The following is a 15,262-nucleotide window of genomic DNA, read 5'->3' as shown; positions in this document are numbered from 1 at the left end:
GTGAGTGAGTAGTATGCAAATGCAACGAGATATTTTTATTTTTAGTTACAAAAGTAACTTGATACTTTTATTTTTCACAAGGAGTAAATTCAATTAGAGGTCACGAATCGTCTCTTCTAGTTCTTAGGACATGTTTTAGAGGAGACAAGATTCTCTACATTTGAAACAGTTCTAACGTTTACAATAGTAAGGGCAGGTGACGATTGTTTTGTTTTTGTTGCATGCAAATATAACGAGATATTTTTATTTTTCAGTTACAAAGGGAAATTTGACACTCTAGTTTTTCAAAGTTCAATTAGAGCTGACGAATCGTCACTCCTCTTTCCCACGCGAGGTTTGCTATCTTTAGCTACAAATGGTAACTTAACACTTCTGTTTTTTATGTGGGAGTAAATTCAATTAGAGCTGACAAGTTATCGGCTATTGTTCCAAGGATATTAAACAAAAAAAGCTTTCATTTCTGAACGGTTTTTACGTCTCTGCAGTAGCAGTTTATTTTTATTCGATGGGCATTCTATGACATACTTTTTAAACCGATATTTTTAAAGGTAAAAAGTATAAAAACTGCTCAAAGGTTCTTTTAAGACTGCGTGGCACCAAGTTAAAGTGCAATTTAATTAAATCAGACTTTTAACGTGTCAGAGAGGTTTTTTCTCTTTCTTTCTATTTTCGGTGAAGTAGTGTTGTGTTGCGTTGTGTAAAAGGGTAAACTTACGACTCGTATAAAATGCGAAAAGGTCTCTTAACTTGAGCATTTTTGAGCAAAAATTCCTCTTGGGGGTTGGAAGGGCTATGTGATCGGTGAGTGAAGGAGTTATGCATGATATGTGCACGTGTCACACCAATCACAGTGTGGGTTTTATCAGAGAACGAATCTAAGAAAAAAAAATAAGATGGTATCTACATTAATCTGGAGACGTGTCAGATTAGTGTAGTTTGTTCAGTCAAACATTTTATGGCTTACTATTTAGCTATCGTACCATTACCGATGTAACATCGTATGTACATTTCTTGCTGTACATCGCAACCAAAAAATACTTGTCAAACTAACCAAATCATTACTGTAAACAGCTCCGTGAATGCTCCTATCTCCGAGACTTCACACACAAAAAAAAGACTCTTGCACGCCTTGCGTGCCTATGTTTGAAAAGAGTTGGAAGTTGGTCTCTTATAGTCCATCAAAACTGTAGTAAGCCGCATTAAATCCGAAAGAATCCGAAAACGGATTTTGCTTTTCTTTACTGAATAGATCAATCCAAGATCTCTGGGATCATGGTGCGTAAAAGGAACCGAAGAATCCACGGTTTACTAAAGAAACGCAAAATCCGTTTTCGGATTCTTTCGGATTTAAGAATCCAATCTTGGATTTTCTTTAAGAAACGCACCCTAAGTTTTTCAATTTATAAGTATTACCCCTGGGGTACTACCCAATATCAAAAGTAGCTCCTTCAGTACGATTCACGTTACACTTGAAAACTGGCCTTTAATAAAACTCGGAGAAATTGAATAATGAAGCTATTGTTTGGACTGTGTAAATACGCTCGCTTGTTGCACTGTATTATTAAACCTTTAGTCCATACCAGAACAAACCCGACAGCTAGAAACTTTTTTTCGCAAAAACAAGGGAACAAACAGAATGTTCTTTCCTTCCTCGAATTAACTTGCTTCTCTCAGAATTCTGTCTGATATAAAAGCCTAAATTCTTTGTGGTCGCCGGCCTCTACTTTACAACTTTGCAGTCAGGCGTTGCTTTGCGTGGGAACGAGGTTGATAAGGGACTGGAACTTGAAATCTTTTAGCCAATTGGATTTCGGGAGATTTCACTTTCGACCAATCAGAGCACAAAGAGCACAGTTCGTAATTTTTCAATTCATTTCGACCGTTGTCACGAGGCTTACGTTATTCCGACTTGTCTCCTTCCTGCACACTGTTTGTTCTTCGTTTTCTTGTATTTTATACCAAAGAATTCCACCCAAAATGTCGGTAAGAGATATCTACTATTCCACAAGATACTCCGACGATACCGGTGAATTCGAATACAGGTGAGAGCTTTAAATTTGTTTGTAAATACTTGATGAAATAACTGAATGGAATCTTGGGTCATGAGTTTTATTTCCTCTATCGAGCTGCTGGTAGCACAGGTTAAATGAATAGGAGAGGTTTAAGGACTTAAAGTGATTATGTGTGAATCATAAAAACAGCATTGGGTGTTTAATTTTGTAATTTTCCCATTTACACTTGGCTTGCTTTGCAAGCACGAGGTGCTACAAAGCGACGATCTTCTCAGTTTACTGCAGTTTCTCTCTAACAAGATGAATAATTCTTCCTTTTACACACATACAAGGCATGTCATTTTACCAAAGGACATCGCTAAAAAAGTTCCCAAACGACTGATGAGTGAGCAAGAGTGGCGGGGTTTAGGCGTCCAACAATCTCAAGGCTGGGAACATTATATGCGTTGGGATCCAGGTAAAGAAGATAGCCAGTTATATCAAATATGCCGATGTCGATTTCTAGACATCTTACTATTACTCCCCTGTACAAATCTTCAGGGATGAAGGTTAGCTCTTGCTCTTTTGGGCAAGCAGAAATCCATTTTATGATTTTTGACATAGTTCTGAAAGTCACCTCCCAAGACCTCAATAGATCTCAATAGGGTATGGATACTCATGTTAATAAATAGAACCCAACAGATGCCCTGACTAATAAAATTTAGTCTGCTGATGAGCCGCATCAAAAAGAATGAGAAAACTAGAGGAGTGCGCTTGTCCTTAACCCCTCCCCCGTTTTTGTTCTCACCATTTTGTGCAGCTTCCTAACTGCAGTAACTGAATGCTTGCACCAGGATAACTAACCTCTTCAATTATGGTTTATTTTCAGAACCACATATACTATTATTCAAGAAAAAAGTAAAATAAACACATCAGAGGGGGAGATATATTATTTTTATGCACTAATGAAATCCCATGAAGGAAGACGATGCATGTGATTGTTGAATCTGTAATGAAGAGAACAGTTCCTGATGAAGATCACAAGTGGATGTACCTGTATCTGCTGGTTGCTGTAACAGATCAACTTTTCATTTGACTTACTCAATATGACTGTTGTATTGTGCTGCAATATTATTAATGGCTTCAGTCTCTTTCATTTGCTACATGTATTATCATAATCCATTGTAAATAAGCATCAGTTATTATAAATAATTAATTTTTTGATGTCCCATTTTTGCATGTTTGCTTGTAAGAGTAATATTTTACAAATGATGATCTGCATGTTCCATTTGTCAGCCCTGTTACACAGACTAATCTTTCATGCAAGTTGTTGTAACTTTTTACAACTGAAGATCAGCACGTTTCATTTGTAAGCCCTGTTATATGGACCAATCTTTCATGCAAGTTGTTGTGAAACAAGCTGCACTAAACATTAGTAAGGCTGGTAACACCTGTATTAAGAATCAGTGCTACTGTAATTTTATTCAGGGCTAAGGTTAGGGTAAGGGTAAACGTAAAGGATTCTAGAGTTAACCTGACTACAGTTGAACCACGCTAATTCCAAGTTGGTTATTTCAAATTCCCTGTTATAGTGAACTCAAAAACATTTCCCTTGGATTTGCCCTTTAGTCTTTTACTATCAGTCATTTTGAACTCCCGCTATTTTGAACTAATTTTCATTACCCCTGCGTGTTCAAAACAGCGGGGTTCAACTGTATCACTTTCTCTCCCTCTCAACTCTCCAACCCTGAAAATGAAGGAAAAAAAACGTTTTACATTGATTGTTGCCACATCATTACCGATTACACCGTGACGCATTTCACTAACAATCTTGCCTGTTGAATATCTTTCCCATTGCCAAGCAAATGTTTATTTGTTGCAGAGTAATAAAAATCATCTGATTGTTATATAGAGACAGATTGCATGAATGATTCCACTGTGTAACTGGGCATTTACAACAAAACAATATTTCTCATGATAAACTGTAGGCTTGCTTATGTGCAGCCTACATTATCTTCCCTGGGAACCAAAGCTGGAAGTTATCTAAGTGACAAAGCCCCAAGAGAATTTAAGAAGAGAATAAATGTGTTCTCTTGTGATTGCTACTTGGATAATACTATTTGTCATTAAATAGATAAGGTGAGCCTTCTGCGGGTTCCATTTGGTCTCTAACTTCCATTAATCTGATAAAGAACTTGCAAAGTAAACATGCTTTGATGGGAATTGAATCATAAGAAATTAACTAAGTATATTTTGTTTTTATCATTTTTGCTCTTTCCTTGCCAACAGATGTAGTTGAGTTTTGGTTAATTTGTTTAAAGTTGTTAACTTGCCCCATTTGATGGCTAATTTTGTACATAATCATTATTTACAATAATTTTTATTAAGTCAAGATAAAAGAAGGAGTATCAAACTGCTTGTGAAGTGTCTTTTATTTTATTGTTCAGTTATGGATATTTCTATCATAGTGATACCATTATTTTGCACTGTTACACAGACATGACTTCAAAAATTAAAGCGACATATTTTTACTCCCGCCATTGAAATTCGAAAATAATGGCCCACTGGGCATGAGTTACCAAATATGCAAGCAAAAGATTTTGATCTCAAATTGAAAGTTGGGAGTGCCATTTAAATTTTGCCCTTGTCATGCAAATGCTGCTAAAAACTAACCAAACTGCGCTGTCTCTTTCACATTTCATACAGAATATGTGCTTGTTGTGTTTGGGGGAAGGTACTAAAAATCATCTTAGAACCTCACCAAAAATGGGGTAGACAAATCTCTGCGATAGAGCAAATAATGTCCTGCCCAAGTTAAAATTCTCTCTATCTCCTTTTTAACTTTTTGTAATCAAGTGTTGCCGGTACACAGTCTGAAAATTGGAAGTCTTTACAATGGATTATCAAATGTAGAAGATTGAAAAAGACTGTTTACAGTGTAACAGTAGGTACCATGTACTAACTACAAGTCATCATGCTGGGTTGCCACAGATCAGAAAATGGTCAGGAAAAAAGTTCTTCAAGGTCAGGGAAAACTAAAATAATTTAACACAGCTGATTTAAGGTGGCTCCCTAGAGTATTTACGAACACCCTCCCTGTAGAGTGTGAGTTAGAAAAGGAAACTCAGTTTATTTCTCTTAAAATGTTTTCCCTGTAGAGATTTACCACTATGGGTACTGTTAAAATAAGGCTTATTTTTTGGTTCTCAATTTTGGATTAAGGCTGTTACCATGGCAACATCTCATCTAATGACAGGTAGATATATTCCTCATTTTGGTCTAAACTCCTCAAATTAATTTTATACTTCGGTGAAATTTTTCCATACTTTGCCACATCATGGAAACGATATTGCCCGACATTTTGAATTGGTAAAAAGTCAAAAAGAAGTCAAGGTTGTTCAGACCGTTTCTCCACTACCATATCCTGTAATTTGTCATTCTTCTAGATATATTAGATGAGCTCTAACAGATTTTAACAAAATAGGGGTATTTTATTATAGTATGTGGTTACAACTGAGCCAAATTTAAAAAAATTCACTGAAGGAAACGCAAGAAAATTCACTGTCAGTTTTGCTTTTTGAGCTCATGTTGACGTCATAAAAATTGAACAACACTGACGTTTTCCTTAGAGCACGCGCAGATTACTTGAGTTTTCATCCTATGCACACGTGCAATTGTAAAACTAGGGAACCACCTTACTGCATCTTTCAATAACACGCAGACTCTAAAATTCAAAGCTCAACTGACAAATGCATTTTTCGCTACCGTCAATCAAATGTTTGGCGGCTCCTCCCAGCTTCCAACTATGTTGTCTGAACTGTGCTCAGCGATTTGATTTGATTACTGCACGCTCGGCAGTAGTCGGAAGCTGGGAGGAGCCGCCGAACATTTGATTGACAATAGCAAAAAACGCATTTGTTGGTTGAGCTTTGAATGTTAGAGTTTGCATGTTATTGAAAGGCGCAATAACTTGAAGGCAGGAAGGCTGTAAGTTTACGCCAGAAGCCGCAACTAGATCTGACATTTGTAGTCTATTTGTATTATTTTGGTCAGATCAGGGAAGTGCTATATAATTTTTATCAGGGAAAAGTCAGAGAAATTTGAAAAGTGATGTCTGTGGCAACCATGTCATGTCTTGACACATTGTATAGGATGTGTGTTACATTGCTTTCTGATGGCAGTAAACCAGAACTTCTGATCCAATACGGCCTTCTGGAAAATGAGTGTGGAAAAATGTTGCACACTGCAAGTGAAACAAACTTGGTTTAAAACAGGACTCTCTTATGATATTGAGTGCTCCATAACCTGAGTATTAAAGGAAGGAAAATGGAGAAAAGCCTGATGCAGAGGTCTTTATTTAGGTCTTTCACTCTCACAATATGGGATACACATCTCCAAAAACATTAGCCAGTCAAGATTGCTTTCTTTTAGTCATACAACTGTCATGCTAAAGAACTTAAAATGAATAATGTGTCAAAGGTAGCAGCTTTCTCTAACTAATTTGGCAGGAACAGAGCAGACAAACTTCACAACAGCACAATAGAATGTATCCTTTGTAGTTTTGCAAAATTTGTTGTTTTGATGTGGTGTCGTGAAAAAGCAAGATTTTCAGTGCATACAAAATGTCTTCATTGAAATTCAACAACATAAAATCAATAGCCTACTACCAAATAACTTAAAGATACATGTACTAAGGTTTGAGACTGACCTCTCTGTAAAAGAAATCTCCTAAAACTCCTGATATATCCTGTGAGGAAAAAAGAAAGCATACAATTTTAATAAAGATTATTGTTCACCCAAATGGTCACACTGGAGATGTTGAGGTTTGCAGTATCAGTATTGTGTTGGATAAATTTTTACAGCTATTTGGTAATAAAAGAGTTTAACTGCAGAATTCTCAAAACCTGCATAAAATGTACTTTTTGTTGAAGTATTTTCTGGTTGAAGACAGGCAGTACAAAAACTTAATCTTTTGTGTTTTTCAGACCCTTTTCAGGTTGTGGCTGTATCAAAAGCACGCTGAAACACCTTCATTCTGTCATATATAACACAGTTAACAATACCTGTGAATACAGGTCAAGCTAAGCTGAAATCTGATTATTGAAAACCATTCAGTTAGATGCACCTTGTTTTTTGCCTTTTATGACAAAGCAATTTTAGGCTAACTAAGACATTGTCACTGTTATTTGTCATTTTTTTTATGTAATGTGACATTTGCCAATGAAATTGTTTGCAATTTTAAGATGTCTGCTATCCTCTGACTAATGCTGTCAAAATGGCCAGAGGATGCAGTTGTAGCATTTTGGCTGTTAGCATTTTAATATCTTACAAAATCATGATCCAGAATCTTTTCACAACATTGCCTTTGTTGCAAATATACAAATAAAAGTGGACTTTTTTGGCTAGTCAACCTCTTGCTTCAAAGGAAAGACTACAAGACAAGCAAAATGAATGCCTGCAAAGGACTCAGGAGTTGGGGCTAATAAGAAACAATAGACTAACTGGTAAAAGCACATTGTATAGAACAATGTGTGTTGGAAGGTGAACTTCTTCCTGGTGCCCTGAAGAGTTTCCAAAGTGCTCTAACAACCATGATGAGGGATGCATGTAAAACCGATCAGCCTCATCAATGTAGCCTGGCTTGTCACTTGGAGGACATTCCAGTATCCTCATGCTTATGTCTCTGTGCACAAAACTGATAAAGAATGGTAATTAAATAAATGCCAATACATGAACATTTTACACAACAATATGTACAGACTGAAATAATTTGTGTAGTAAGATCAGTACTAGATTTAAGAGTCTAGCATGTGTTAATGAGCGACTAGTCAAAATTGTACTCTGGTTAGTCTAAGCAACACTTCAGTTAGTCTAAATAGTCTTTTGGTCATCCAAAAAGGCACTTTGGTTGGCTTCAATGATGCTTGTGTTAGCCTGATTGACTCATGATGTTAAAATATTGGGCAAATAATGTACAAAATCACTTTTCACATATAACATAGATACTTTTACATCTTCCAACCAGTTTAGACTGTTTTAGTTTTGAAATGATGTAAGTTATGGAGACTAATGGCTGATGAAATTTACAGGTGGACAAAAAGCTTAAAATTTGATTTGCAATTCACAATGCCCAGCCACAGTACTGAAAACAAAGACAGACATTCATTAGTAAGAACACTAATAACCAGAGAGTAATTTGCACGAAGCAAGATGATTCACAAATTATATTGAATTCAACTTAATGAAACACCCATAAATATTACATTTTGAATGAATGGGTCTGTACCTATAAAATGGTGTTGAATGGCATGGCATCAGAAATAACACTGACATGTCATCATTGCTTCTCAGTTTGGAGCTCTCAACTTGAATATACTCCATGACATCAACAGTTCCCTTCTGGTGAACAGTACTGGTGTACAGGGCCAATGGGATATTGGTTATGACCAGAAAAAACACTATAATCTTAGTTTTCCATCCAGGTCTAAGGACTGCTGCTAAATCTCCTTCAGAGGTTTTTTCCTTTTTATCTGACTGAGAGCTTACAAAGAGCCCACAGTAACACATTGCCAAAGGGACCATTGGAAAAATGAACCTAAATTCCTTGTGGCCAAGAAAGCTGAAAAAAAAAACTACAAATTAAAAGCAAATCATTATAATCTGATTATGACTGACTGGTGGGATTTGCTTGTTAAAATCTAAGCACTCTTTTATCAATTCTGTGGTCCTATACTTTTGAAGTAAATAACAATAAAATACAAATTCCTAAAAGTAGCATTTAATTCTATGTTAAATAATAATAGATTTCTGCAGTAGATGACATTTGCCATAAACAGATCCCATCACATATTCAGTTTCTGTATTACAAGTTCTTTCTCTAGCCCCTAATGCCTCCTTTAGTATACTCCTAATAGGAGGAATTTCTTAATAATAGTAAGAACAACTAAATTTCACTCTAAATAAGTCCTCTGTACAGACTTGTCTCGATTCTGTCTTAGGCATGGAACTGTCTCATTAGTCTTAGTATGAGAAAATTAACTGATTGATAATACTTTCGATGTATGCATGATATGTTGTACACCTCTCCCTTATGATCTCTTCTTAAAACAAAAAAAAGTTTGTTACACCACACCTGTAGACAACTATGGTCCATAAGATAAGCCATGCCAAATTTTGCTGTCTTGGACTGGCTTTATAAACACCAAAGGCAAATGGAATTAAGTGAGTAAACATCACAACAGGAAATCCTTGAGTAAAGTACCTGTAAAAATGCGCAAAAACCATCACAATAAGGATAGATTTTTTTAAAACATAAGATGCATAATTTGCTAGATGCCATGAGTCAAGTTACCCTCTTAAACAGATAATTGCTCTAGACTCATAACTTGTCTTATGCTCATTGTTATGCATAACTGGACACACACGTGCAAAAACAGAACTTGCCCAAAACTTGTTAGAGTTCAAACAGATGAACTATGCATCTCTGGACGCACAAAAACAGCCAAAGAAAAGATATTTTAAGGAGAATTCAGTCGATCGATTTTGGGAATTACTTCAAAACAGTAAGCAAGACTGTAACTAGGGGTGTAACAATTCATATTCCTTGCAATTCGATTCAATTTCGATTATTTCAATTCGATTATGCAAAATATTAATGTTTTTTTAATTCTTACAACATGATACACAATGTAAACAACATACAACCCTAAACCCTCAATTTTAGGATACAATGAGCGTGTCGCACATGGTTTGCCTTGTTTGGAAATTCTGAAGGGGTGGTAGAAGGGCAACATTTTTACCACACAACACAAAATGGCACATGAACTGCAAACGTCTCTACTCATCAATCAAAAACGCACATTTTAAAGAGTTCTGGATTACGATTTCACAATATAAAAACTCACTGAGGACACCCTGTGAAAGGTACGCAAAAAATCAAACCAAAATCGAAAATTGGAATCAAAGAATTGGGAATCGAACCGAATGGTCATAATTGTGATTAATTGAGAATTTGATTAAAGGATTAGGATTTTAATTTTAGGATTTTAATTTTAAAGTAAAGGATTGAAGTATTGTAAAGCGCCATGGACAATTAATGGAAAATGGCGCAATATAAATGTATATTTATTTATTTATTACACTGCTAACTGCAACCAGTCCCTCTTTCAGACAGTAGTGAACTGGTACAAGACAAAAGTGCAAAGGGTAAGTGAAACGGCCTGATCTAACTCCAGCTCACCAATGCCATGGGTGACTTCCATAAAATGTCCCCATATCATTAATGACATTAAACTTGACAAAGTTGACCTCCACCAGTGTCCACTTCTCATACAACCAGCTGTTCACGACAAGAGACCACAGCATGGCCAAACATCCAATTGGAAAAATACACTTAAATATAAACAATGACTTGTTTGGTGATGATAGTAAATACATTGCACATAATGGAATCCAAATAATGGCAGCTGTTGGTCTGATGATACACGAAAAGGCTGCAAAACTAAGAGCTTTGCTGATTTCGTTGCTATTATCATTGTCTCTTATGTGGGTCGATGGCCAATAGTACAAGGCAATTGTCGTCAACACAGTTTCCAAAGAATTTGTCAACGTCCTAGTCACACAATAAATTGTAAACCAAGAGATCAGGTAGCAAATGAGCGTCCATATTCCACTTTGAGGACCAAACCTCCTCACTGCTAGTTTGTACAAAAACAAATCGCCACAGGATGCAAAACAAGCTTGTACCAGTCTTGGAACTACAACAAGGAACTTAGCAGTGTCAACTCCAAACAGTGCCAAGAATTTATAGCTTGTTGCAAAGATCAAGGGAAAACTCCAGCCTCTAAGACCTTCTCTCCATTCCCACGTTAAATATCCGTATCCAAATACAATTCTATGCGCAACTTCGGGTCCCTGCCAGAATTCATCAGGCACAAAAAATGTCTGGATGAGAAACGCATTAACAATCCTGAAAAGGAGTAACCCCGCTAGTAGATACCTTTCTGGTACAAACATAACATTTGACGATTCACAAGACACTTCTGATTGTTGGATAGAAGACAACTGAGGAGATAACTTATTGGTTAGAGGAGTGGTTGGAGCCTGTTTTCGCTTGGTCACATCCTCTACCGCCATTTTGAAATCAAAATCAGCAAGGCGCATATTTGTAGAACCCAGTCTTTACGCAGACGAGAGTGAGTAACGCCTGTCACTTCTGACAATTTCTGACAAAATGCTGTCCTCCTTCATAGACTTCATAGGAAGGATGCCTTTTCATCAGCTGTTTGTGGTAACTTTAGTCGGAGTTACCAGCGGAGTATATATCTTCAGGCCCTTGCTCGAGAGATACGCAAACGAACATGGTTTGAAAACCAAACAGGAAGAACACAGTTCGAATACTAATGCTGCTACTGCTGTTGCACATGAAGTGAAAAGTTCAACCACTGAACAGAAGCAGGAGGATGCACAGCAGAAAGGAAATGCTGGCGATACATCTGGAAATTGAGTCTACCTCTGTTTATTTTCTAAGGAGATGGAAATTTGACATTGGCGAGAATCTAACGTGAGCTTCATTCAACCCATGTTAAAGTCACGTGATAATGTGACCCTTTGTTAACCACAACTAACCAAAAATTTATTTTAAGAAATGAGAAGAAAAGGTTAAAGTTAGTAAACCGTCTGAGTGTTAGTGCACTGAATTGAATTTTAAGGAAGTAGAAAATCATTTGTAGGGGTGTGTCACTAGGGCACTCATTTATATGGTTGGTGGTATAAGACAAAATGATGACATATGCTCCAATGTCCTCAAATTGAAACCTGTTCTTTTCATTTTGAGAAATAGATTTCTAGCTACTCAGTATTTGAAAAGGGGTTGACTTCATTTGGATCATGAGGCAAGAGGTTGATGTGTTCAGCTGAACTGTTGGCTTTCAAACTTGATCATTTACAGTATTTCCACTTGAGTTTCTGTTTCAAGCTACACCAGGAGATAGTTCCAGCGGTACCTCACGTGGGAGAATGCCAATCTACAAATTGAGAGCGAGATCCAGGTTCCTCTGTGTGAGTGAGACCTGTTCTAAACTTCAAGTGAATACAGTAAGGAACAAGGTGACTTTGTCAGGATCCTGAAACAATCTAGTCTAGACTGCTTGCATTCTGTTTTTTTCTCAAAAATCAGGAAGAGAGACAGGGTAGAAATGAACACTTGTTGGACCTCAATAGAAAAAGCCACCTGCAAGCAGACCAGAAACAGTCTAAAGATGATATTTCTTATCACTAAAGGAAAATAATATGACAGGGATCTGCAAGTTTAATTAGAGGTGAATGTGTAGCAGGTGTTAAGGACGGTGCCTACTTTTGTTAGTATGCATACTTTCTGCGCATCACACAAGGCATGGTTTAAGCACCATGCACGCACTGGGGTTGACATTGATGCAATCAACTACGTTACCAAGTACAGGACTAAAAGAAAGCAAAATTTTCCTACTGTGACCAAATCAAGTTTAAAATGCCCATAATGTCAAAAATTTCTTTTTGCTCATCTAATTCTACATTTCACCTAATGAACTTCTGTGAAAAAAATTTTCAATTTGGATAAAATGCAAGTTTTTTATAAGTTTTTAAAGATGTTCAAATTTGCCACCATTTTAGTCCACCATTCGCACCAGTCTTTCTTGGTTTGAAGTGAGTCGTGACGTAGGTTCAGGAACACGTGATTTGGGTCATGACTTATCTGACTAGAAAACAAGTGGAAATTTTGCTTCAGAGTTGTCTACATTTAGTTGAAAATGCTGGAAAGGTGCGTTGCCGCTCTTTACAACAACAATAATGATCCAGAAAACAGCATCAGTCTTCATCGTAGGTTCCTGAACCTACGTCACGGGCATCAGTCTCATGGCCATTTTCAGCACGTTATTCTTGTGATCAGCGGCAGGAGTCGACCGCAAGAAAATAGAATTTTGAACTTTGTAAAGATTCGTAAAAAAATTGTGTTTTATCCAAATTGAAAAATTTTTTTGCAGAAGCTCATTAGGTGAAATGTAGAATTAGATGAGCGAAAAAAAAGTTTTGACATTATGGGCACTTTAATGAACCCGTACTTAAACCAGAAACACCAAAATAGCAGTGTATCAGTAACCACTCACTGTTAACGTCTTCCAGCTGAAAAACTAGCTGTTATCTGGCGAAAATTATACTGAAATCCAACTGTAAACAAGTACCTGCAGATGGCATAGTGCGCAAGCAAAACAAATGTTTTACTTACTGGGGAGGTGACAGGAAAAAATGTAATGATGCCATAAAAGTTTTCAAAAAAGATCAATAATTTAAAAAAACGGATGGTTACCTCCACATTTTAAGTAATGAAATAGAAGTGGCAAGCCTATTGAACACGTGATTAGTTTCTGGTTGTGAGCAAAAGGTATTTAGACTGTATTTTGGCTGAACCAGAGGAAGGCTGTCAGAGATGCTAAAAGCCCTGTTGCAAAAATGGTTTTTATGTTACCATTTACCATGGAGTTTTAAGATCTTTATAAATGTGTTTGCTTTTCTGTTTGTAAAGGAGAATTCGAAGGAAATCTGTGAAGAAATATCCTTTCCTTTTTTTCAGAAAATGCTGATGTCAGCATTTTTGTTGAGATTCAACACTAATTATCTCGAAAAAATGTGTGGCTACCCCAATTTTTCTTTGTGGATTCCAATGGCCCTTGCAAAGATCTACTTTTTCCGTGTGGTCCTAACCTGGCACAAAAACCTTTGTATTTAGTAGGCACCATCCTTAAATGGCTAATGGGTATTTTGAGGGCTAATGCTTCCATTTTGTCAAATATTTTACTAGATGATGGAAATGGTTATTTGATTTGAGGTTATCAATGGAAAAGTCAGATGGAAACTGTTATGTTTAATAGAAAATTAGTATTAGAGTGGTCTCCAATTGAGTTTCGTATACCCAAAACCAAAACCAAACCAACAGATTGCTTACCAATTAGACTACTCAGTCAATCTCAACATAGTAAAACCAAAACCAAAACCAAAGTAATTGCCTGATTACTTTCAACACTCAATTGAAAACCACTCTATTATAGGGTCATTGGTTTGCCAGAAAATTGAAGCACCTTGCTTTGTTCCATTTTGGTATTTTTATACTTCAAGTTGTTTGTATTACAAAGCTTATGACTCATCTATCAGTGCGATAGGTTCTTGATATACCACAAAATTCTTATAACTTACATCAAAAGAAATGCTTGGCAATTGAGAAAGTTGAAAGGGTAACAGTTTTAGCTTGTAACTGGAAGTGTTCCAGGAATGTGATGAATGCAAAAGATTTCTGCAAAGGAAGGTTACCATTGTGTCCCTATAGGGTTATCTTGTTGGTTAGCCTGTGAAAACAGCCATCCTTGTTTGCTCCTGTGCTGGGTGGCGTTTTGCAAAATGCCACTTGAGGCGGGATTAAAGAAGGACGGCTGTTTTCACAGGCTAGTTATTTGTGCCTTTGATATTTTTAAGACAAAGAGTGAATATCTTCTATTTTGGTTTGATCAGGTTTGGCCTTAGAGTTGTGGCAATACTTTGAATTGTATGTACAGCAAAAAGTAAAAACATGATACAAGAATGACTGTGCAGACACTTGCACCCTGAAAAGGTCACTGCATGGTTTTATTATGATCACTGTTGCTTGGTTCAGTGGCTGATGAAACAAATCATGATAAAACTGCCTGCTATTGCAGGCTAGAAAACTGTAAGGGAACATAGTCTGGTCCTCACCCTTGTATAATTATAGGTTGACTAAATGACCTTGCCAAATAATTATAATTTGGCAAGGTCATTTAGTCAACCTACATGTCTGCTCCTTGTTAAAATAATTTGTGTATGATAAATTTTAGACTGCTGGCTGCCAATCTTTTTTCTGAGGGTGAGACAAATGCAAAAGGGTGGTATTGACAAATAGGGGTTGGTGCGAGATGAGAGTTTTCTTGCGAGTGCCACACCCATCACGTCTTGACCCAATCCCTTCTAGCCTGAAATGTCTCACCATATTATCCTTGCCTGATAATTATTTCCGAGAGAAAAACAGACTTGCCAGCAGTCTGGATAACTTTAAAGATTGGCTGCCTAATCCAATCAATGTTGGATAATTTTGGAAATAGCGCACAGTATTTGAAAAAGATGGGAGAAGACAAATGGTGAATTCAGAGCTTTGCAAGGTGGTAAGAGTTTTTTTTTCCTGCGAGCCAGAGACTTTCTACTCTGGTTCCAAAGGTTTTATATTTCAT

At 36.7% G+C, this 15,262-nt stretch overlaps 2 protein-coding genes across 2 annotated transcripts; one reads left to right on the top strand and one right to left on the bottom strand.

Moving 5' to 3' along the window:
- Nucleotides 1–1,742: 1,742 nt before the first annotated feature.
- Nucleotides 1,743–4,404, top strand: LOC145498265 (cyclin-dependent kinases regulatory subunit-like). Its single transcript, XM_081478167.1, has 3 exons — nucleotides 1,743–2,042; nucleotides 2,345–2,469; nucleotides 2,881–4,404. Exons 1-3 carry the CDS (start codon nucleotides 1,978–1,980, stop codon nucleotides 2,916–2,918), a joined length of 228 nt encoding a protein of 75 aa, XP_081334293.1. The 5' UTR covers nucleotides 1,743–1,977; the 3' UTR covers nucleotides 2,919–4,404.
- A 120-nt stretch (nucleotides 4,405–4,524) lies between these two features.
- On the bottom strand, nucleotides 4,525–11,356 carry LOC145498148 (GPI alpha-1,2-mannosyltransferase 3-like). Its single transcript, XM_081478034.1, has 6 exons — nucleotides 10,231–11,356; nucleotides 9,124–9,252; nucleotides 8,278–8,610; nucleotides 7,494–7,686; nucleotides 6,700–6,738; nucleotides 4,525–6,234 (listed from the first exon to the last, which is right to left on the bottom strand). Exons 1-6 carry the CDS (start codon nucleotides 11,151–11,153, stop codon nucleotides 6,151–6,153), a joined length of 1,701 nt encoding a protein of 566 aa, XP_081334160.1. The 5' UTR covers nucleotides 11,154–11,356; the 3' UTR covers nucleotides 4,525–6,150.
- Between the last annotated feature and the right edge of the window lie 3,906 nt (nucleotides 11,357–15,262).

Source organism: Orbicella franksi, chromosome 1 (genome assembly GCF_964199315.1).
Source record: "Orbicella franksi chromosome 1, jaOrbFran1.1, whole genome shotgun sequence".
Classification (NCBI taxonomy): domain Eukaryota; kingdom Metazoa; phylum Cnidaria; class Anthozoa; order Scleractinia; family Merulinidae; genus Orbicella; species Orbicella franksi.
This window is presented reverse-complemented; position numbering and strand designations above follow the sequence as displayed.

Excerpts from the sequence above, each read along its gene's own strand:
- LOC145498148 (XM_081478034.1), bottom strand. The coding sequence starts at position 11,153 with ATGCGCCTTGCTGATTTTGATTTCAAAATGGCGGTAGAGGATGTGACC. Across the intron at positions 6,739-7,493 it reads TATACAATGTGCTTTTACCA|GATATATCAGGAGTTTTAGG; the intron begins GTTAGTCTATTG and ends TTTTCCTCACAG. Across the intron at positions 6,235-6,699 it reads GAGATTTCTTTTACAGAGAG|TGTGCAACATTTTTCCACAC; the intron begins GTCAGTCTCAAA and ends TTTCACTTGCAG.
- LOC145498265 (XM_081478167.1), top strand. The coding sequence starts at position 1,978 with ATGTCGGTAAGAGATATCTACTATTCCACAAGATACTCCGACGATACC. Across the intron at positions 2,043-2,344 it reads ACCGGTGAATTCGAATACAG|GCATGTCATTTTACCAAAGG; the intron begins GTGAGAGCTTTA and ends CACACATACAAG. Across the intron at positions 2,470-2,880 it reads TTATATGCGTTGGGATCCAG|AACCACATATACTATTATTC; the intron begins GTAAAGAAGATA and ends GTTTATTTTCAG.